The 22,747-nt window shown below is 41.6% G+C and overlaps 1 protein-coding gene across 1 annotated transcript in view; it reads right to left on the reverse strand.

The window, feature by feature from the left end:
* LOC111963092 (uncharacterized) overlaps positions 1 to 8,621 on the reverse strand; it is a 57,241-nt gene extending 48,620 nt beyond the window's left edge. Inside the window, exon 1 of the mRNA XM_023986303.2 lies at positions 8,121 to 8,621. Within this exon, the coding sequence (XP_023842071.1) occupies positions 8,121 to 8,211 (91 nt within the window). The 5' untranslated portion in view covers positions 8,212 to 8,621. The remainder of the gene's footprint in view (positions 1 to 8,120) is intronic.
* Positions 8,622 to 22,747: the final 14,126 nt, after the last annotated feature.

A 22,747-nucleotide genomic window follows, 5' to 3' on the forward strand; every position in this document is an offset into this window, starting at 1 on the left:
CAAAGAGAAACAACAGTCACCATTACTTTAAGACATGAAGGTCAGTCAATCTGGAAAATTTCAAGAACTTTGAAACGTTTCTTCAAGTGCAAGTCGCAAAAACCATCAAGCGCTATGATGAAGCTGGCTTTCATGAGCACTGACACAGGAAAGGAAGACCCAGAGTTTACCTCTGCTGCAGAGGATAAGTTAATTAGAGCTACCAGTCTCAGAAATTGCAGCCAAATAAATGCTTCACAAAGTTCAGTAACAGACAACATCTAAACATCAACTGTTCAGAGTAGACAGCGTGAATCTCAGGCCTTCATGGTCGAATTTCTGCAAAGAAACACTACTAAAGGACACCAATAAGAAGAAGAGACTTGCTTGGGCCAAGAAACATGAGCAAATTGACATTAGACCGGCACTCCTCCCCGGCCAGTCCTACTCGGACCATTCCTACCCGACCACTCCTACCCGGCCAGTCCTACTCGATCATTCCTACCCCGACCACTCCTACCCAACCAGCAGTGGTTGTAAAGTACTTAAGTAAAAAATTACTTTAAAGTACTACTTAAGCAGTTTTTGGAGTATCTGTACTTTATTTTATATATTTGACTACTTTTACTTTTACTCCACTACATTCCTAAAGAAAATAATGTACTTTTAATCCTTACATTTTCCCTGACACCCAAAAGTACTCGTTACATTTTAATGCTTAGCAGGACAAGGAAAATCCTCTAATTCACGCACTTATCAAGAGAACATCCCTGGTCATCCCTACTGCCTCTGATCTGGCAGGCTCACTAAACACAAATGCTTCATTTGTAAATGATGTCTGAGTGTGAACTGTGCCCCTGGCTATCCGTAATTTAAAAAACAAGAAAATTGTGTCATCTGGTTTGCTTACTATAAGACATTTTAAATTATTTATACTTTTACTTTTGATACGTAAGTACATTTAAAACAAAATACTTTTAGACTTTTCTCCCAAGTATTATTTTACTGGATGACTTTTACTTTTTCTCGAGTCATTTTCTTTTAAGGTATCTTTACTTTTACTCAAGCATGAAAAATTGGGGTACTTTTTCCACCCTGCCGACCAGTCCTACCCGACCATCCTACCCGACTGCTCCTACCTGAACAGTCCTACCCGACCAGTCCTACCCGACCAGCCTCTCTCTCTACTTAGCAGGTTAGTCCATGTACACAAAACAGACCCACACATTGCAGACGCACGCACACACACACACACACACACACACACACACACACACACACACACACACACACACACACACACACCTGAACCCTGCTGTGAACCTGGAGCCCAGCTACTTGTCCAACACAAGATTCAGATATTGATTAACTCTTCATGCATCATTTATTCCTGCTGAGCTCAGCTCAAAGTCCCATCCCCCACCAGTCACCGTCTGCATCACAAATGGCACCCTATTACCTTTATAGTGCTCTACTTTTGACCAAAGCTCTATGGGCCCTGTCAAAAAAGGTGCAGTATTTAGGAAATCTGTGCCATTTGGGACGGAACCACTGACTCTCCCACTGCAGTCCCTAGATGGTTCAATCTACAGTATCTGGGTGGAGATGGGTGGAGATTTTTATTTAACCTTTATTTAACTAGGCAAGTCCGATAACAACAAAAAAATCTTATTTACCATGACGGCCTACCCCGGCCCAAAACCGGCGACGCTGGCCAATTGTGCGCCACCCTATGGGACTCCCAATCACAGCCGGATATGATGCAGCCTGGATTCAAACCAGGGACTGCAATGACGCCTCTTGCAACTGTGATGCAGTGCCTTTAGACCGCTGCGCCACTCGGAGCCCCACTGAGATGCAGAGAGAGCAGGTGAAGAGAAGAGAGAGAGAGCGAGAAAAGAGAGAGAGAGAGAGAGAGAGCCAGAGTGAAAGAGAGCGAGAGAGAGAGAGAGCGAGAGAGAGAGAGAGAGAGAGAGAGAGAGAGAGAGAGAGAGAGAGAGGAGAGAGAGAGAGAGAGAGAGAGAGAGAAGAGAGAGGAAAGAGAGCAGAGTGAAAGAGACAGAGACAGAAACAGAAACAGAGAGTTCTATTCCACTTGCTTTGGCAATGTTAACATATGTGTCCCATGTCAATAAAGTCCTTAAATTGAATTGAATTGAGAGAGAATCGCTATTTTTCGCTGATGGGAGAGTGTTGGTAATATAGGGCATTGATTTTAATGCACTGGCTTCTCCTCATACTCCCTCCCTCCAATCACAAGGCCTCCAGGGCCAGTCAGTCATCAGATGGAAGTGTCAAAACCTTGCGGTAGAGAGACAGAGACAGAGAGGGAGAGAGACACAGAGCGAGAGAGACAGAGAGAGAGAGACAGAGAGAGAGAGACAGAGAGAGAGAGAGACAGAGAGAGACAGAGACACAGAGGGAGAGAGACACAGAGCGAGAGAGACAGAGAGAGAGAGACAGAGAGAGCGTCACATGTAACTTCCACAAAGCTGTGAACGATCTGAGAGACAAGGCAAGAAGGGCCTTCTATGCCATCACAAGGAACAAAAAATTTGACATACCAATTAGGATCTGGCTAAAAATACTTGAATCAGTTATAGAACCCATTGCCCTTTATGGTTGTGAGGTCTAGGTTCCACTCACCAACCAGGAATTCACAAAATGGGACAAACACCAAATTGAGACTCTGCATGCAGAATTCTGCTAAAATATTCCCCGTGTACAACGTAAAACACCAAATAATGCATGCAGAGCAGAATTAGGCCGATACCCACTAATTACCAAATCCAGAAAAGAGCCGTTAAATTCTACAACCACCTAAAAGGAAGCGATTCCCAAACCGTCCATAACAAAACCATCACCTACAGAGAGATGAACCTGGAGAAGAGTCCCCCAAGCAAGCTGGTCCTGGGGCTCTGTTCACAAACACAAACAGACCCCATAGAGCCGCAGGACAGCAACACAATTAGACCCAACCAAATCATGAAAAAACAAAAAGATAATTACTTGACACATTGGAAAGAATTAACAAAAAAACTAAGCAAACCAGAACGCTATTTGGCCCTAATTAGAGAGTACACAGTGGCGGAGTACCTGACCACTGTGACTGACCCAAATTTTAGGAAAGCTTTGACTATGTACAGGCTCAGTGAGCATAGCCTTGCTATTGAGACAGGCCGCTGTAGGCAGACCTGGCTCTCAAGAGAAGACAGGCTATGTGCACACTGCTCACAAAATGAGGTGGAAACTGAGCTGCACTTCCTAACTTCCTGCCAAATGTATGACCATATTAGAGACACATATTCCCCTCAGATTACACAGATTCACAAAGAATTCGAAAACCAACCTGATTTTGATATACTCCCATATATACTGGGTGAAATACCAAAGTGTGCCATCACAGCAGCAAGGGGGAGAGCGAGAGAGGAACAGAGAGAGAGGGACAGAGAGAGATAGAGAGAGAGAGATTACACAGATACACAAAGAATTCCAAAACAAATCCAATGTTGATAAACTCCCATATCTACTGGGTGAAATTCCACAGTGTGACATCACAGCAGCAATATTTGCGACCTGTTGCCACAAGAAAAGGGCAACCAGTGAAGAACAAACACCATTGTAAATACAACCCATATCTATGTTTATTTATTTTCCCTTTTGTACTTAAAACATTTGCACATCGTTACAAGACTGTATATAGACATAATATGACATTTGAAATGTATTTTTTATTTTGGAACTTCTGTGAGTGTAATGTTTACTGTTCATTTTTTTATTGTATATTTATCTTTTGTTTATTATCTACTTAATTTGCTTTGGCAATGTTAACTGATGTTTCCCATGTCAATAAAGCCCCTTGAATTGAATTGAGAGAGCAGATGGAGAGACAAAGAGAGAGAGAGAGAGAGAGAGAGAAAGAGAGAGAGAGAGGAGAGAGAGAGAGAGAGAGAGAGAGAGAGGAGAGAGAGAAGAGAGAGAGAGAGAAGAGAGAGAGAGAGAGAAGAGAGAGAGAGAGAGAGAGAGGAAAAGAGAGAGAGAGAGAGAGAGAGAGAGAGAGAGAGACAGAGACACACAGAGAAAAGAGAGAGAGAGAATAAAGCCCCTTGAATTGAATTGATAGAGAGAGGCAGAGTGAGAGAGAAAGAGAGAGAGAGAGGGATAAAGTTTGGAGCTCAATTGTTTTATTTTTCAGAGACCCAGAGGGCCTGACAGAACCAGCAGAACAGGTACTGAGGTACCCATCCTCACGTACCTCATACTTCTTTGGCATTCAGAGGAAATGTCAAAGGCACTGCATATATTGTATCGCTCACTCTTCATGGATATTATGCATAGGCCTATAACGTGAGCAGTACATAAAACACACACACACCACACAACTAGAGGTCGACCGATTATGATTTTTCAACCCCGATACCGATTATTGGAGGACCAAAAAATGCCGATACCGATTAATCGGCAAATTTTTATTTATTTTTTAATAATGACAATTACAACAATACTGAATGAACACTTATTTTAACTTAAATAATACATCAATAAAATCAATTTAGCCTCAAAATAATAGAAAACATGTTAAATTTGGCTTTACATAATGCAGAAACAATGTGTTGGAGAAGAAAGTAAAAGTGCAATATGTGCCATGTAAGACAGCTAACGTTTAAGTTCCTTGCTCAGAACATGAGAACATATGAAAGCTGGTGGTTCCTTTTAACATGAGTCTTCAATATTCCCAGGTAAGAAGTTTTAGGTTGTAGTTATTATAGGAATTATAGGACTATTTCTCTCTATACCATTTGTATTTCATATACCTTTGACTATTGGATGTTCTTATAGGCACTTTAGTATTGCCAGTGTAACAGTATAGCTTCCATCCCATTCCTCGCTCCTACCTGGGCTCGAACGAGGAACACATCGTCAACAGCCACCCCTCGAAGCAGCGTTACCCATGCAGAGCAAGGGGAACAACTACTCCAAGTCTCAGAGCGAGTGACGTTTGAAACGCTATTAGCACGCACCCCGCTAACTAGCTAGCCATTTCACATCGGTTACACCAGCCTAATCTCGGGAGTTGATAGGCTTGAAGCCATAAACATCAGAGCTGCTGGCAAAACGCACGAAAGTGCTGTTTGAATGAATGCTTACGAGCCTGCTGGTGCCTACCATCGCTCAGTCAGACTGCTCTATCAAATCATAGACTTAATTATAACATAATAACACACAGAAATACGAGCCTTGGTCATTAATATGGTCGAATCCGGAAACTATCATCTCGAAAACAAAACGTTTATTCTTTCAGTGAAATACGGAACCGTTCCGTATTTTATCTAACGGGTAGCATCCATAAGTCTAAATATTCCTGTTACATTGCACAACCTTCAATGTTATGTCATAATTATGGAAAATTCTGGAAAATTAGTTTGCAACGAGCCAGGCGGCCCAAACTGTTGCATATACCCTGACTCTGCGTGCAATGAACGCAAGAGAAGTGACAACAATTTCACCTGGTTAATATTGCCTGCTACCTGGATGTCTTTTAGCTAAATATGCAGGTTTAAAAATATATACTTCTGTGTATTGATTTCAAGAAAGGCATTGATGTTTATGGTTAGGTACAGTCATGCAACGATTGTGCTTTTTTTCGCAAATGCGCTTTTGTTAAATCATCCCCCGTTTGGCGAAGTCTGCTGTCTTTGTTAGGAAGAAATAGTCTCTCACACAGTTCGCAACGAGCCAGGCGGCCCAAACTGCTGCATATACCTTGACTCTGTTGCAAGAGAAGTGACCACAATTTTCCTAGTTTAAAAGTGTCCACATATGTAGTTGTCCACATATTCTAGGTCGGAACCGTCCAGGGTGGTGATGCTAGTCGGGCGCGGTGGGTGCGGGCAGCGAACGGTTGAAAAGCATGCATTTGGTTTTACTAGCTTTAAGAAGCAGTTGGAGGCACGCAAGGAGTGTTGTATGGCATTGAGCTCGTTTGGAGTTAGTTAGCACAGTGTCCAGGGAAGGGCCAGAAGAATATACAGAATGTGTCGTCTGCGTAGAGGTGCGATCAGAGAATCGCCCCAGCAAGAGCGACATCAGATTACTTTAGAAAAAAATTGGCGTTGACTGATCAGATCAAATGATGACAAAAAGAGCCATTGTGTTGAACACTGTGCGATGTTTAACAGTGAGAATCACAGAATGGTGAACTTACTAAATGACTAGAGTTGACTGTGTGATATTAGGTTGCTTCTTGTGTAAATATTTTCCGTCTGGATTTTAATGATTTGTATGTATACAGAGGAAAAGCGTCGGCCCGAGAATTGAACCCTGTGGTACACCCATAGAGACTGCCAGAGGTCCGGACACACATGCCCTCCGATTTGACACACTGAACTCTGTCTGCGAAGTAGTTGGTGAACCAGGCAAGGCAGTCATTAGAAAAACCAAGGCTATTGAGTTCTGCCGATAAGAATACGGTGATTGACAGAGTCAAAAGCATTGGCCAGGTCATGAACACGGCTGCACAGTACTGTCTTTTATCGATGGCGGTTTATGATATCGTTTAGTACCTTGACGTGGCTGAGGTGCACCCATGACCAGCTCGAAACCGGATTGCACAGCGGAGAAGTACGGTGGGATTCTAAATGGTCGGTGAATCTGTTTGTTAACTTGTCTTTCGAAGACTTTAGATAGGCAGGGCAAGATGGATATAGGTCTGTAACAGTTTGTGTCTAGGTGTCACCCCCCTTTGAAGAGGGGGGGGGTGCACCACGGCAGCTTTCCAAACTTTAGGGATCTCGGACAATACGAAAGAGAGGTTGAACAGGCTGGTAATAGGGGTTGCAACAATGGCGGCGGATAGTTTTAGAAAGAGAGGGTCCAGATTGTCTCGTAGGTGAATCACAGATGTTGTAGGTGATGGCTCAATCTAGCTACAGTGGACAATCACGGCAGGCTATAGCAGCTACAGAGTGTGTCTGAAGGCTCATCTGTCTGGAGCTGCTGTGTGTGTGTGTTGTGTGTGTGTGTGTGTGTGTGTGTGTGTGTTGTGTGTGTGTGTGTGTGTGTGTGTGGTGTGTTGTGTGTGTGTGTGTGTGTGTGTGTGTGTGTGTGGTGTGTGTGTGTGTGTGTGTGGGTGTGTGTATCCATTGGATGGACTCAGTTGATGTGTGAACGGGCTCCTCCGGAGACTGAGACAAAGCTCTCATTCTCAACACTCATTAAATACATTTTTTCCACTTTGCTGCCCAATTCTTGTTTATTCACTGTGCTTAGCCTAGTTACTGCATTTCAGACCAGGCTACAGTAGGGCAGGCTACAGGACAGGCTAGCGACTGCATTGCTGGGAGAAACACTACGGGTGAACCATCAGAAGCAACATGGTTCTGAGGTGAAGCTGTAACAATGTCACATGCATCTTTGTAGCTGTAGAACTGTTATAAGCAAGTAGCTGTAAATTGTCAAGGAATTATTCTTGTCTGGTCCCTCATTTGTTAAGACATGTGTGTTTCTTTATGTAATATGTCATTATTGTACTGTATGTGTGTCTACAGTTTGTTCAACGTTGTGGCAGTGTTGTAAGTTGTGTTGTCTGAAACTTTGTTTCCCCTGCTGCTGTTGGAGCAGGTCTCTCTTGAAAAATGTATTTTATTTCAATGAGAAAAACCTGCACAAATAAAAATTTAAATACAATTGAAAGTTCCATGTCTGTTACAAAAACAATGCACTGTATCCCTGTCTTTGAGATGTCTTTGGTGTATCCTGATGTAGTCTAGTAAGCCTACAGATATACAATCTTCAATTCATCACCTATATCAAATGTTCCCTTTCCTTTTCAAATAGAACTACACGGTGCGAATTTATTGCCGTTATATGACATGTTATGAGAGATAGATGAGATCAACCATAGATAGTCGCGTTGTGCAAAAATGCAAAACCCCCAAAAGTTCATAGTGGCTGCCGTCTGTGCATGTTACCTACAGAATGTTTACTCTTAGTTCCTTTATTTACATAGCTGAAACTTATTCCGATAACGTTGATAATGGCTCCGATTCAATCCAACTAAAGTAGTTTACCGTAACACAAAGGGACGGAACGCAGTGATTCCATTCTATTTCACATGGCAGCCCCTACCTAGCCCCACATACCTTGAAGATTCTGCACTCGGATATCGCTGATCTGTCCGATAAATTCCTCCCGTTCGAACCAGTCCTTATACTCCCACTCGTGTCCAGCCATCAGGACCCTGGGGAAAGTTGCAGTCTGGACCTCAATAGAAACACAAACAGACTAGACTAGGCTCCCTCCAGTCCCGTGTGATCTGAAGGCGATGGAGACGGCAGCCCAATGTAGCAGTCCTACTGTATCCCTCTTCTCCCCCGCTCTCTTTAGCTGGCTATTGTGGAGGTCGCCGGACAGGGAGTGCGGTAGAATAGAAATCTAATCTACCCGAATGCTCTCCCGTGGAGATGGTTTCTGGCGGAGGAGCATTGTTTTCGCACAGTTTCTCCCTAGTGACGTAGAAAGCCCCATAGCACTACTACGGCGCAAAGCCCAGGACGGAAAATAATTCTGATGAGGGAGAATAATAGCACCTTGATAATATTCACGCGGTGGGTTGTTGTAGTTAACAGTACACGCCCACCATCCTGCACTGTAGAGACGACGAGAGAGGAGAGACATTCTCAGCTCAGAGAGAAATTAAAAGAGAGAGAAAGAGGGAGAAAACACTGATATTCTTCCAAGAATGTCCATGAATAGAACCATACACAATTCCCGCTATAAACATAATTGCATTATGTTAGAATTGCACTGCACATTAATATGATTCCCCGCCCGAGATTACAAAAACATAGGCTGCTGTACCCTTACGGAAAAAACACATGAATTTCACATGTTTTTATATGATCACATGTGATCTTATGTGAAGTTAATGCGATAACATGTGACAYCATGTAAAGAAATCAACATGTGATAACATGAAACTACACGTGAAAACATGTGGTCACATATGAAGTGTTCCAAAAAAACATTTTCACATGAATTCACATGTGACATTTCCGGTGACATCATGTGATTTTCCACATGTGAAATCGTGTGTTTTTTCCTTTAAAGGTAAATGCTACAAAACAACTGATGGTGAGGACTTCAACTACAATCAGGGGCAGACTTAGTGATTTGGAGACCCCAGGCAGAGGCCCGCCTCAAAAAAAATGTAARGGGATTTATAGTAAACACGAGTAATTTAACCTGTGTGGCTCAGTTGGTGGAGCATTTTATTTTATTTCACCTTTATTTAACCTGGTAGGCTAGTTGAGAACAAGTTCTCATTTGCAACTGCGACCTGGCCAAGCTAAAGCAAAGCAGTGTGACACAGACAACAACACAGAGTTACACATGGAGTAAACAATAAACAAGCCAATAACACAATAAACAAGTCAATGACACAGTAGAAAAAAGAAAGTCTATATACAGTGTGTGCAAAAGGCATGAGGAGGTAGGCAATAAAMAGGCCATAGGAGCGAATAATTACAATTTAGCAGATTAACACTGGAGTGATAAATGAGCAGATGATGACGTGCAAGTAGAGATACTGGTGTGCAAAAGAGCAGAAAAGTAAATCAAATAAAAACAGTATGGGGTTGAGGTAGGTAGATTGGGTGGGTGGGCTATTTACAGATGGACTATGTACAGCTGCAGCAATCGGTAAACTGCTCAGATAGTTGATGTTTAAAGTTGGTGAGGGAAATAAAAGTCTCCAACTTCAGCGATTTTTGCAATTCGTTCCAGTCACTGGCAGCAGAGAACATGGTGCTTGCAATGCCAAGGTTGTGGGTTTGATTCCCACAGGGGACCAATAAGAAGAAAGTATGAACTCAAAGTTCAGTATGAACGTAAGTTGCTCTGGATACGAGCGTCTGCTAAATGAAAAACCTGTAATAATGTATTACTTTTTACTGTGCCATGAACACAACCAGTCCTGATGTTTTCATCTGATTGTCAAACAAATTACTTCAAAAGTAATAATTCCAGCATCCGAACGGTGCACTTTGCACCCGCTAACTATCTAACTATCTCACTGAAGAAAGCATCAAAGCGAGCGAAACAGCGCCCCTCTGTCTTACTATATGTGGCCAATGTATCTGATGCTGTCTGGCCAAAAAGAGTATGACATGCCATAATCTTTTTGGCCAGACAGCATCAGATGCATGGGCAACACATACATGTCCTCTGCCTCTAGAGTCTAAGGACCAGGGCCTGGGTTTCTGCTAAGCTAACATACAGAATTGTTTGAAGATGGTCATACCAAGGATCATTTAGGTATTTGACTTGAAATTTTAGGACCCCTGTAAGTATAAAAAATATATACCTTTAAGTGGAAATGCCCTTCTCAATTCCATAAATTCTTCGGCCCGGTACCAGGTTACCTTCAAACGATTCTCGTGACACTTGTGGGGATCGTAGAGCAAAACAGAGAACACCATCATATTCGTGTGAGTCTCATCTTTCCATAGGGCTTGCTCCGACTTTACAGACGTTTTCATGAGAAGACCAATTTTCAGGATGTCTCCTGGTCTGACAAACACAGCTGTAGCTACAGATATCTCGAGCTTAAACAGTCAGATTTTTATGAGGATTTTTGTATTATTTAATTATTCTGCCTCAAGCGGAGCATGGGGGGGCCTCAGCGGATATTATTTATTTATTTCATTTTTATGCCCAGCTCACGAGGCCCCTTGTAGCTCAGTTGGTAGAGCATGGTGCTTGCAACGCTAGGGTTGTGCTAGGGTCCGATTCCCATGGGGAACCCATTTGAAAATGTATGTACTCACTACTGTAAGTCGCTCTGGATATGAGCGTCTGCTAAATTACTCAAATGTAAAATGATGATGTGAGGCCTAAGGCGTATGGCTAATGGTAAGTCTGCCAGTGGTCACATAAAGAGTTTATGGACATTCTGAAATCTAAAAATAACACATTTTCTCCCCTTGAGGAAATGAAAGAGTCCACTACATTCAGTGGTCACCTGGATCAAAGCCTCCTGACTCACCCTCTCCTACCATGGTCTCTGTCCCAACTGGCAACCTATTTCCTACATACTGCAGTACTTTTGACCAGGCCCCATAAGGATATGTTCAAATGTGATGCACTATTTGGGAATAGGGTGCCATTTGGGATGCTGATATGGCCTCTGTGGGTAGCTGACCCATACGAATAGACTCTTGTGTAGGGCTACTTCATTTATGATGTGTGCTCTCTATGCCAGTGGATGTTATTTAAGGTACACACAGTTATTAAAGTCCTGGTAATTATTAGGTTTAACCAGGATTATGCAGTGTACTGTAAATCATTACATGTCTCGCCTCTAAGTCCAGTCCATAGGAACTCTTATATGCCCACTTTGCAATAGAATGTAGATGGCTTACAGTTAATTTTCTCTAGTAGTTAACAACGATAAGAGCAAAAGAGAAAATAAAACCCAGGAAAGCCCTTCTTGAATTACTGATATGAACCTGCAGTATACTGTGAACCATGACACTTTCAAGACTCCTTCCTAACCCACAGTCCAAATGGTACACATACCACTAAGTGGTAACATTAGCACTTGTATTGGCAATTGCCTTCACCTGAATAATGCACAACCATCGCCTGGTAGTATAATGTTTTACAGTGTTTGATATCTGTGTCCATGTACCCTCTGAGTGAACAGTGAACAGTGTGCACCTGTTTAGAGTGGGTGTTGTCTTACAATAAGGATGATTGTAAATACAATAAGTAAACCCATTAAAATATATAAACCTTTAGGTCATTAAGGTACTGCATCATATCGTTCAAAGATATACAGTAGCTCTCATCTAGCTCATCTGTCATCCACTCTGCAGGTAGATGCCAAGTAGTCTCTCCCCACAGCCTATACGCGCCACCAGTCTGTTGAGACAGACTAATGCCAATCGTCTCTAGTTCCTTATACTTGGCAGTTAGTCCCTCAGCCCTGGGCCGGCTGGTGAACGCTAGCTTCTACCTGGCAGGTGGTTCGCACGCACGCACCCTGGAACGCTGCGCGCAACGCACACACACACACACACACCACACACACACACACACACACACAACACACACAACACCACACACACACACACACACACACACACACACACACACACACACACACACACACACACACACACACACACACACACACTCACACACACTCACACACACTCACTCATATTCCTGGCATGTGGTTCATCCATTTTAGATTAAAAACCCTTCCCTGGAGAGGAGCACAGCAGACTCCTGTTAACAACCTTCTCAGAGGCAGAGAGTTAATATGAGTCATCCTGAGGCTGGACATATTAATAATACTTTTATAGTAGCACTTTGGTTAGTTAAGTTAACAATTAATTACATAACCAAGTGCCCATAGTATTTATTTGAATCTCTTCTCTGGTCAAGTTTTTTAAATGTAAATAATATGAGTAAGTCTATCTCTGATAAGCTTCCCAGTAAAGCATTTAAAACAATCAAGCAACACAGAAAAGTGTTCAAACTCTAACCAGTGCCTGCAACTTGAAACAGGTTGTCAGTCAACCTACCAGGGTAGTTAAAAACAGCACAGGAATTAAATCATCAACATGTATTGATCACATCTTTACTAATGCTGCAGATATTTGCTTTAAAGCAGTATCCAAATCCACAGGACGTAGTGATCACAATATAATAGCCATATCGAGGAAAACCAAAGTTCCAAAGGCTGGGCCTAATATAGTGTATAAGAGGTCATACAATAAGTTTTGTAGTGATTCTTATGTTGATGATGTAAATAATATTTGCTGGTCTGTGGTGTGTAATGAGGAGCAACCAGACGCTGCTCTTGACGCATTTATGAAACTACTTATTCCAGTTACTAATAAGCACACATTCATTAAGAAAACGACTGTAAAAACTGTTAAAACCCCTTGGATTGATGAGGAAAATAAAAATGTTATGGTTGAGAGGGATGAGGCAAAAGATATGGCAATTAATTCTGGCAGTCCAACCGATTGGCAAATGTACTGCAAATAAAAAAAATTGTGTGACTAAACTAAATAAAAATAAAAGACACTATGAAACAAAGATAAATTATATAAAAATGGTAGTAAAAAGCTTTGGGGCACCTTAAATGACATTTTTGGAAAAAAAGCCAACTCGGCTCCTTCATTCATTGAATCAGATGGCTCATTTATCACAAAGCCCACTGATATTGCAAATTACTTTAATGACTTTTTCACTGGCAAGATAGCGAACTTGGGGATGACATGCCAACAACAAACGCTGACACTACACTTCCAAGTATATCGGACCAAATTATGAAAGACAAGGATTGTACTTTTGAATTCCGTAAAGTCAGTGTGGAAGAGGTGAAAAAAGTATTGTTGTCTATCAACAATGACAAGCCACCTGGCTCTGACAATCTGGATGGAAAATTACTGAGGATGATAGCAGACGATATTGCCACTCCTATTTGCCACATCTTCAATTTAAGCCTACTAGAGAGTGTGTGCCCTCAGGCCTGGAGGGAAGCTAAAGTCATTCCGCTACCCAACAATAGTAAAGCCCCCTTTACTGGTTCAAATAGCCAACCAATCATCTTGTTACCAACCCTTAGTAAACTTCTGGAAAAATTGTGTTTGACCAGATACAATGCTATTTCACAGTAAACAAATTGACAACAGAATTTCAGCATGCTTATAGGGAAACTCAACAAGCACAGCACTTACACAAATGACTGATGATTGTCTGAGAGAAATTAATGATACAATGATTGTCGGGGCTGTCTTGTTAGACTTCAGTGCAGCTTTTGACATTATCGATCATAGTCTGCTGCTGGAAAAACATATGTGTTATGGCTTTACACTCCCTGCTATAATGTGGATAAAGAGTTACTTGTCTAACAGAACACAGAGGGGGTTCTTTAATGGAAGCCTCTCAAATATAATCCAGTTAGAATCAGGAATTCCCCAGGGTAGCTGTTTAGGCCCCTTGCTTTTTAAATGTTTTACTAATGACATGCCACTGACTTTGAGTAAAGCCAGAGTGTCTATGTATGCGGATGACTCAACGCTATACACGTCAGTTACTGCAGCGACTGAAATGACTGAGACACTCAACAAAGAGCTGCAGTTAGTTTCAGAGTGGGTGGCAAGGAATAAGTTAGCCCTAAATATTTATAAAACTAAAAGCATTGAATTTGGAACAAAACACTCACTAAACCCTAAACCTCAACAAAATCTTGTAATAAATAAATGGAAATTGAGCAAGTTGATATGACTAAACTGCTTGGAGTAACACTAGATTGTAAACTGTCATGGTCAAAACATACTGATGCAGCAGTAGCTAAGATGGGGAGAAGTCTGTCTATAATAAAGCGATGTTCTGCCTTCTTAACAACACTATCAACAAGGCAGGTCCTATAGTCCCTAGTTTTGTCGCGCCTTGACTATTGACTATTGTTCAGTTGTGTGGACAGATGCTACAAAAAAGGAGGGGAAAATTTGCAATTGGCTCAGAACAGGGCAGCACGGCTGGCACTTGGATGTACACAGAGAGCTAATATTAATAATATGCATGTCAATCTCTCCTGGCTGAAAGTGGAGGAGAGATTGACTTCCTCACTACTTTTATTTATGAGAGGTATTGACATGTTGAATGCACCGAGCTGTCTGTCTAAACTAATGGCACACAGCTCGGACACCCATGCATACCCCACAAGACATGCCACAAGAGGTCTCTTCACAGTCCCCAAGTCCAGAACAGACTATGGGAGGCACACAGTACTACATAGAGCCATGACTACATGGAACTCTATTCCACATCAAGTAACTGACGCAAACAGTAAAATTTGATTTAAAAAACAGAATAAAAAACATCTTATGGAACAGCGGGGACTGTGAAGCAACACAAACATTGGCACAGACACACGCACACACACACACACACACACACACACACACACACACACACAACACACACCACACACCACACACACACACACACACCACACACACACACACACACACACACACACACACACCAACACACACACACACACACACACACACACACACACACAATTGATAACATACGCATGGATTTAGTACTGTAAATATGTGGTAGTGGTGGAGTAGGGACCTGAGGGCACACAGTGTGTTGTGAAATCTGTGAATGTCTTGTAATATTTTTTAAATTGTATAAACTGCCTTAATTTTCTGGACCCCAGGAAGAGTAGCTGCTGCTTTGGCAGCATCTAATGGGGATCCATAATAAATAGAAATACAAATGATAAAACAAGCAACATTTTCGGCTGTGGATATTCAATCCTGCTCCTCTTCTTCCAGACTGAAGTCATGAAACCTTAGCTGTGGCGTCTGACTGGCTTGCACAGTACTGTGCTGTGCTGTCAGGCCTCACAGGAAATGTGAATCAAGTGAAGCGAGTGTTTATACATATCATGCCGTTCCTAAGACAGATATTTCTATGTCTTCATTATACGGTACTGTCGATACAGTCTCTGACCTAAAGCAGGGGGAGAAGACAGTAGCTCATATTCTTTTTTTCTGTATTTATTTGTCTTGTCTGTATGTATGCATGTATGTAGGTACAGTATGTGTATATATGCATGTGTGTATGTATGTGTAACAGCATAGCTTCCGTCCCTCTCCTCGCCCCAACCTGGGCTCGAACCAGGGACCCTCTGCACACATCAACCACAGTCACTCACGAAGAATCGTTACCCATCGTGCCACAAAAGCCAGGCTCTTGCAGAGCAAGGGGAACAACTACTTCTAGGTCTCAGAGCGAGTGACGTCACCGATTGAAACACTATTAGCGCGCACCACCGCTAACTAGCTAGCCATTTCACATCGGCCACATATGTATATATGTATGTGTATTATTTTACTGCTCTAGGGATATAATTATTGTTTGGATAACCTTATTTACTATTATGTATTGATTTACTTTTTATTCTTATTTTTTCACTCTTTATGCGATGTGCAATGCAGAGAACACCGGAAGAAGAATGATCATTTATTTACCATAGTGAATCATTGTAATGTTTGTTTCCGTGTCAATTAATCCAATAAGGGATGGGTTGCCAATTGGCGATTTGACACAAAAAGAAAATGTAATTAATTAATTKATTCATTATACTGTAGCTGATAAGACACAGGTGTCTGCGTGGTTTAGATACAGAAACTGTACATTAGATTATATTAAAGGCCCACTACAGTTCATATTATGCTCAAGTACAGTAATCATACAGTATGTGTATGAAATGTAAGGATTGTTTATGAAAGCATTTGTTTGTCAGCCTGAGGGGCTCAACTGAAGTGGATAAGTAAGTTTTGGTTCTGTTTTTATGTTCATGTTATAGAACTGTTGTTCTGGGTAAGTGAGTGGAATAGCAGATTTTCTACTTTTTTTTCAACATCAGTTAAGAAAGTTGATGAGAGTTCAGGAGTGAACATCAGAGGGTTGCAGTAGAAGTAGATTTGACTCAGGTAGATTTGACTGAAGTAGATTTTACTGAGGTAGATTTGACTGAGGAAGATTTGAATGAGGTAGATTTGAATGAGGTAAATTTGACTGAGGTAGATTTGAATGAGGTTGATTTGACTGAGGAATATTTGAATGAGGTAGATTTGAATAAGGTAGATTTGACTGAGGTAGATTTGACTGAGGAATATTTGAATGAGGTTGATTTGACTGAGGTAGATTTGAATGAGGTTGATTTGACTGGGGTTGAAGGAGAGAGGGCAGACAAGCAATCAGACAGATGTGTAGAAAAGAGTTGAGAAGACAGACAGTGCAAAGGAAAATGCGCAAGACAAATAGGGCAACAAAGTCAGAAGCACAGAAACACATAGCAACCCAGACCTCAACTGCAGTATAGAATGCCTGGTAGAATGAAGCATCTGTCACATCTTCAGAGAACCCTATAGTCTCTGTCTCTGTCTCTGTCTCTCTCTCTCTCTCTCTCTCTCTCTCTCTCTCTCAGGGTTTGCTCTGCAGAGCAGTATAGTAATCTGTATAAAGCGATGGGTCGTTGCTCCCCAGCCCACTCTGAGTACCATGCAGAGGCAGCTGTTATATAACACAACACTGAGATGAACGTTTCGAAGAAAGACATTTAATAAGTACTTTATTCAACCCTAAATCAACTCCATCACTTTGGTTCCACATACATAGTGCCCTACAGGGCTTCATAATCCAGCACATAATCCCTTTAAATTGAACATAACATTTTCGTTGACACCATCTGGATGTTTACTCTACTAGAACATTCAAAACAAATAATTAGGACCGTCAGTTTGGGTTCCGTGTTGATAAGAAAACATGCAGTGCATGATTAGTATCTTATATTATGTGGGGAATTTTCACAATATTTTGCAGCAAATCATAGCAGAATAAGCACTCTGCTGTTAAATGAGTTTTAAAGTGAAACTGGGTTAAAAGCACTGAGCCAGTGTTTATGTTCTGTGGCCTGAACTTGTGTCAACGTATCATGCTGCAGTTCTAGTTGAAGCAGCCTGTGAGTACAAAGCCTTCTCTGTTGTTGCATTACGCCAATGGACATTTATTAATTCATCACTGCTACAGTTGTTATGATATTGTTGTTCATTACCATTTTCATTATTTTATTTCATTTAGTACTGCATGTTGGAGCTCGAAGCCTGTGATTTTCACTATTCCCTGCAATCACACCTGCAACCCTGACTACTTAACACTCTGACCGTGATCAGTCTTGTAATTGGTGTTAGCCTTTTACTGCAGTGTGCTAAATCAGGGTCACACAGAGTGATTCTTGGTAGTCTTAAACAAATCTACTTTGAAACAAAAGTATACACCTCAGACACATGGTTATGGGCTTAAAAAAAAGAAGACACCTGTACCATGTCAGATATAGAATTAAAATGTATTCAATTTGGAGTTTCCATCCAAGAATCAGACTTTATATACATGACAGAAGACTGACATATAAAAAAAATGTTTGATATAGAAACACCAGATTTTCTGCATAGTTTTTTGTTATTATTATTAATTAATTAATTATGGAAAATATTAATATCATTCCACCCATGAAGCCACTAGGTAATTTGACTGCAGGAAATGTCAGGCATTCTACTGCTCAGTGGAACTCATTTCTGGAGCCTTGGATCCTATTAGAACTGTCAGAAGGAGAGAGAGAGAGTGAGAGAGAGGGAGAGAGATGGAGAGAGAAATTGTCACCATGCTAGTGTGTGATCGTAATCATCACACACAGGGGTTTGGGTTTAAATGCTCTTCTCATCACGAACTGATGCTTGAGGGTCTCCCTGTTGGTCGAGGGTCTCCCTGATGCTTGAGGGACTCCTTGATGCTTAAGGGTCTCCTTGACGCTCCAGGGTCTCCCTGTTGGTCGAGGGTCTCCCTTTTGGTCGAGGGTCTCCCTGATGCTTGAGGGTCTCCCTGATGCTCGAGGGTCTCCCTTTTGGTCGTGGGTCTCCCTGATGCTTAAGGGTCTCCTTGACGCTCCAGGGTTTCCCTGTTGGTCGAGGGTCTCCCTGATGCTTGAGGGTCTCCTTGATGCTTGAGGGTCTCCCTGTTYGTTGAGAGTCTCCCTGATGCTTGAGGGTCTCCTTGTTGCTCCAGGGTCTCCCTGATGCTTGAGGGTCTCCCTGATGCTCGAGGGTCTCCCTGTTGGTRMAGGGTCTCCRTGATGCTTSAGGGTCTCCMTGATGCTTGAGSGTCTCCCTGATGCTTGAGGGTCTCCCTGATGCTCAAGGGTCTCCCTGTTGGTCGTGGGTCTCCCTGATGCTTGAGGGTCTCATTGATGCTTGAGGGTCTCCTTGATGCTTGAGGGTCTCCTTGATGCTTGAGGGTCTCCTTGATGCTTGAGGGTCTCCCTGTTGCTTGAAGGTCTCCTTGATGCTTTATTCCATCAGTCTGATTTACCTGATGCCACCTCTGCAACCTCTTCATTGCCATGGCACTGGTTCATTTTCTTCTAATATATTGCGTGGGTTAAGAATATTTTTACATAGTTGGAGTTGTGACGCCTTCAAGATGACTTCCTGTATCTTAGCTTGTCCCACTCGCAGGTGTATGTGGATAATGTTTGGTCTGAATAATCATAGTGTTGCCATGGAGAGCTGTGTGATCCTTGTTGTGCTGGCTGAGAAAGGGGCTGGTGGGCTGAGTACTGAAAGAAATTTAGCAGACGCTCTTATTTAGAATGACTTACAATTAATGCATTGCTCTTAAGATAGCTAAGCGAGACAACCATATATCACAGTCATAGCAAGTCCATTTTCCCTCAATAAAGTAGTTATCAACAAAGTCAGTCATAGCAAGTCCAAGCTTTTTATTTTATTTAACCTTTATTTAGTCAGTTAAGAACAAATTCTCATTTACAATGACTGCCTACGCCGGCCGAACCCGGACGACGCTGGGTCAATTGTGCGTTGCCCTATGGGACTCCCAATCATGGCCGGTTGTTTATACAGCCTGGAATCGAATCAGGGTCTGTAGTGACGCCTCTAGCACTGAGATGCAGGGCCTTAGACCTCAGTGCCACTCGGGAGCCCGAAGCTAAATTAGTCCATCTATCTATCAGCAAGGGTTTGATGTTTCTGGATGAGAAGTGGTGGCAGCTTGTCTATAATTAAACTGTGTTAGTGTCTTTGTCCCAAATGGCACCCTATATAGTGTGCTTCTTTTGACCAGGGCCCTCAAAAGTAGTGCACTATATATGTATTTGGTATTTTATTAGCATCCCCATTAGCTATTGCAAAAGCAGCAGCTACTCTTCCTGGGATCCACACAAAACATGAACCATGACATGAACAGCTGGGGTAAGGGTCTGTGTCAGAGCTGTGTGTAAGTTGACTATGCAAACAATTTGGGATTTTCAACACATTAATGTTTCTTATAAAAAGAAGAAGTGATGCAGTCAGTCTCTCCTCAACTCTTAGCCAAGAAAGACTGTCACGCATAGTATTTATATCAGCCCTCTGATTACAATGAAGAGCAAGAGGTGCCGCTCTGTTCAGGGCCAGCTGCAGCTTCACAAGGTCTTTCCTTGCAGCATTCGACCACACGACTGGACAATAATCAAGATTAGACAAAACTAGGGCCTGCAGAACTTGCTTGTGTGGTGTCAAAAAAGCAGAGCATCTCTTTATTACGGATAAACATCTCCCCATCTTTACAACCATTGAATCTGTATGTTTTGACCATGACAGTTTACAATCTAAGGTAATGCCAAGTATATTCGTCTCCTCAACTTGTTCAACAGCCACACCATTCATTACCAGATTCAGCTGAGGTCTAGAATTTAGGGAATGATTTGTACCAAATACAATGCTCTTAGTTTTAGAGATGTTCAGGACAAGTTTACTACTGACCACCCATTCCAAAACAGACTGCAACTCTTTGTTAAGGGTTTCAGTGACCTCATTTGCTGTGGTTGCTGATGCGTATTTGTTTGACTCATCAGCACACATGGACACACATGCTTTGTTTAATGCCAGTGGCAGGTCATTGGTAAAAATAGAAAATAGAGGGCCTAGAGAGCTGCCCTGCGGTACACCACACTTTACATGTTTGACATTAGAGAAGCTTCCATTAAAGAAAACACTTTGAGTTCTATAAGATAGATAGCTCTGAATCCATGATATGGCAGAGGTTGAAAAGCCATAACACAGAAGTTTTTTCAACAACAAGTTATGGTCAATAATATCAAAGGCTACACTGAAATCTAACAGTACAGCTCCCACAATCTTCTTAGTATCAATTTCTTTCAACCAATCATCAGTCATTTGTGTCAGTGCAGTACATGTTGAGTGCCCTTCTCTATAAGCATGCCAAAAGTCTATTGTTAATTTGTATACAGAGAAATAGCATTGTATTTGGTCAAACACAATTTTTTCCAACAGTTTGGTAAGAGCTGGCAGCAAGCTTATAGGTCTACTCTTAGAACCAGTAAAGGCCGCTTTACCACTTTTGGGTAGCGGAATGACTTTGGCTTCCCTCCAGGTCTGAGGACAAAGTCTGTCCTCTAGGCTCAGATTGAAGATATGACAGATAGGAGTGGTTATAGAGTCAGCTACCATCCTCAGTAGCTTTCCATCTAAGTTGTCAATGCCAGGAGGTTTGTCATTATTGATTGATAACAGTCATCTTTCCACCTCTCCCACACTGATTTTACAAAATTCAAACTTGCAATGGTTTTCTTTCATTATTTGTTTTATTATTTATGAATACGAGGGCTCGCTGTTCGTTGTTGGCATTTCCTGCCCAAGATTTCCCACTTTGCCAATGAAGTAATCATTAAAATAATTGGCAACATCAAATGGTTTTGTGATGAATAAGCCATCTGATTTGATAAAAGATGTAGTTGAATTTGTCTTTCTGCCCATCATTTCATTTACAATTCTCCAAAGTTTATTTTCCATCATTCTTTATATCATTGATCTTGCCTTCATAATACAGTTTCTTCTTCTTTTTGTTGAGTTTAGTCACATCATTTCTCAATTTGCAGTAAGCCAGCCAGTCAAATGAGCAGCCAGACTTATTCACCACTCCATTTTCCCCATCTCTTTCAACCATACAGTTTTTAAATTCCTCATCAATCCATGGAGCCGTAAGAGTTGTAACAGTCTGTTTCTTAACAGGTGCATGTTCATCAATAATTGGAAGAAGCAATTTCATAAATTCATCAAGTGCACCGTCGGGATGCTCCTCATTAATCACATCAGACCAACAAATATTTTTAACATCATCCACATAAGAGTCACAGCAAAATCTTTTGTATAATCTCTTATACACTATTTTAGGCTCAGCTGTTGGGACTTTCACTTTCCTGGATAAAGCCACTGTATTGTGATCACTGCATCCAATGGGTACAGATATAGCTTGAGAACAAAGTTCTACAGTATTAGTAAAAATGTGATCGATACAAGTGGATMATCTTGTTCCTGTAGTGTTTGTAACACCCTGGTAGATTGATTAATAACCTGAACCAGATTACAGGCACTAATTACAGTAAGAAGCTTCCTCTTGAGCGGACAGCTTGATGAAAACCAGTCAATATTCTGGTCCCCAAGAAAGTAGACCTCTGTGTTGACATCACATACACTATCAAGCATTCCACACATATTATTTAGATACTGACTGTTCACATTTGGTGGCCTATAGCAACACCCCAAAAGAAAAGGCTTTAGATGTACCAAGTGAACCTGCAACCACAACACTTCAATAACACATGACATAAGATCTTCTCTAAAGCATTACAGGGATATGGGTCTGAATATATACAGTAACACCTCACCCATAAGCCTTTATGTCTCTTCTATAGATGTTATATCCTTGTATTGTTAATGCTGTATCATCAAATGAATTATCTAAGTGAGTCTCATTAATGGCTAATATAAGAATGTTGTCTGATGTTAGAAAGTTACTGATTTCATTACCCTTATTTCTAAAGCTATATATATTTATATGGGCTATTTTCAGCCCTTTCCTGGGTAACTAATCAGAGATAGACATAATACTGAAAAGAGCAGACAGAGCAATATCTTTCTTTTTTGAATCAATTGGTGTGGTGTTGTGGTGGTGTGGTGTGTGTGTGTGTGTGTTGTGTGTGTGTGTGTGTGTGTGTGTGGTGTGTGTGTGTGTGTGTGTGTGTGTGTGTGTGTGTGTGTGTGTGTGTGTGTGTGTGTGTTCTGCGGGGTTGAAGCTATGAACCCATAGG

Source organism: Salvelinus sp. IW2-2015, linkage group LG4q.2 (assembly GCF_002910315.2).
Source record: "Salvelinus sp. IW2-2015 linkage group LG4q.2, ASM291031v2, whole genome shotgun sequence".
NCBI lineage: Eukaryota > Metazoa > Chordata > Actinopteri > Salmoniformes > Salmonidae > Salvelinus > Salvelinus sp. IW2-2015.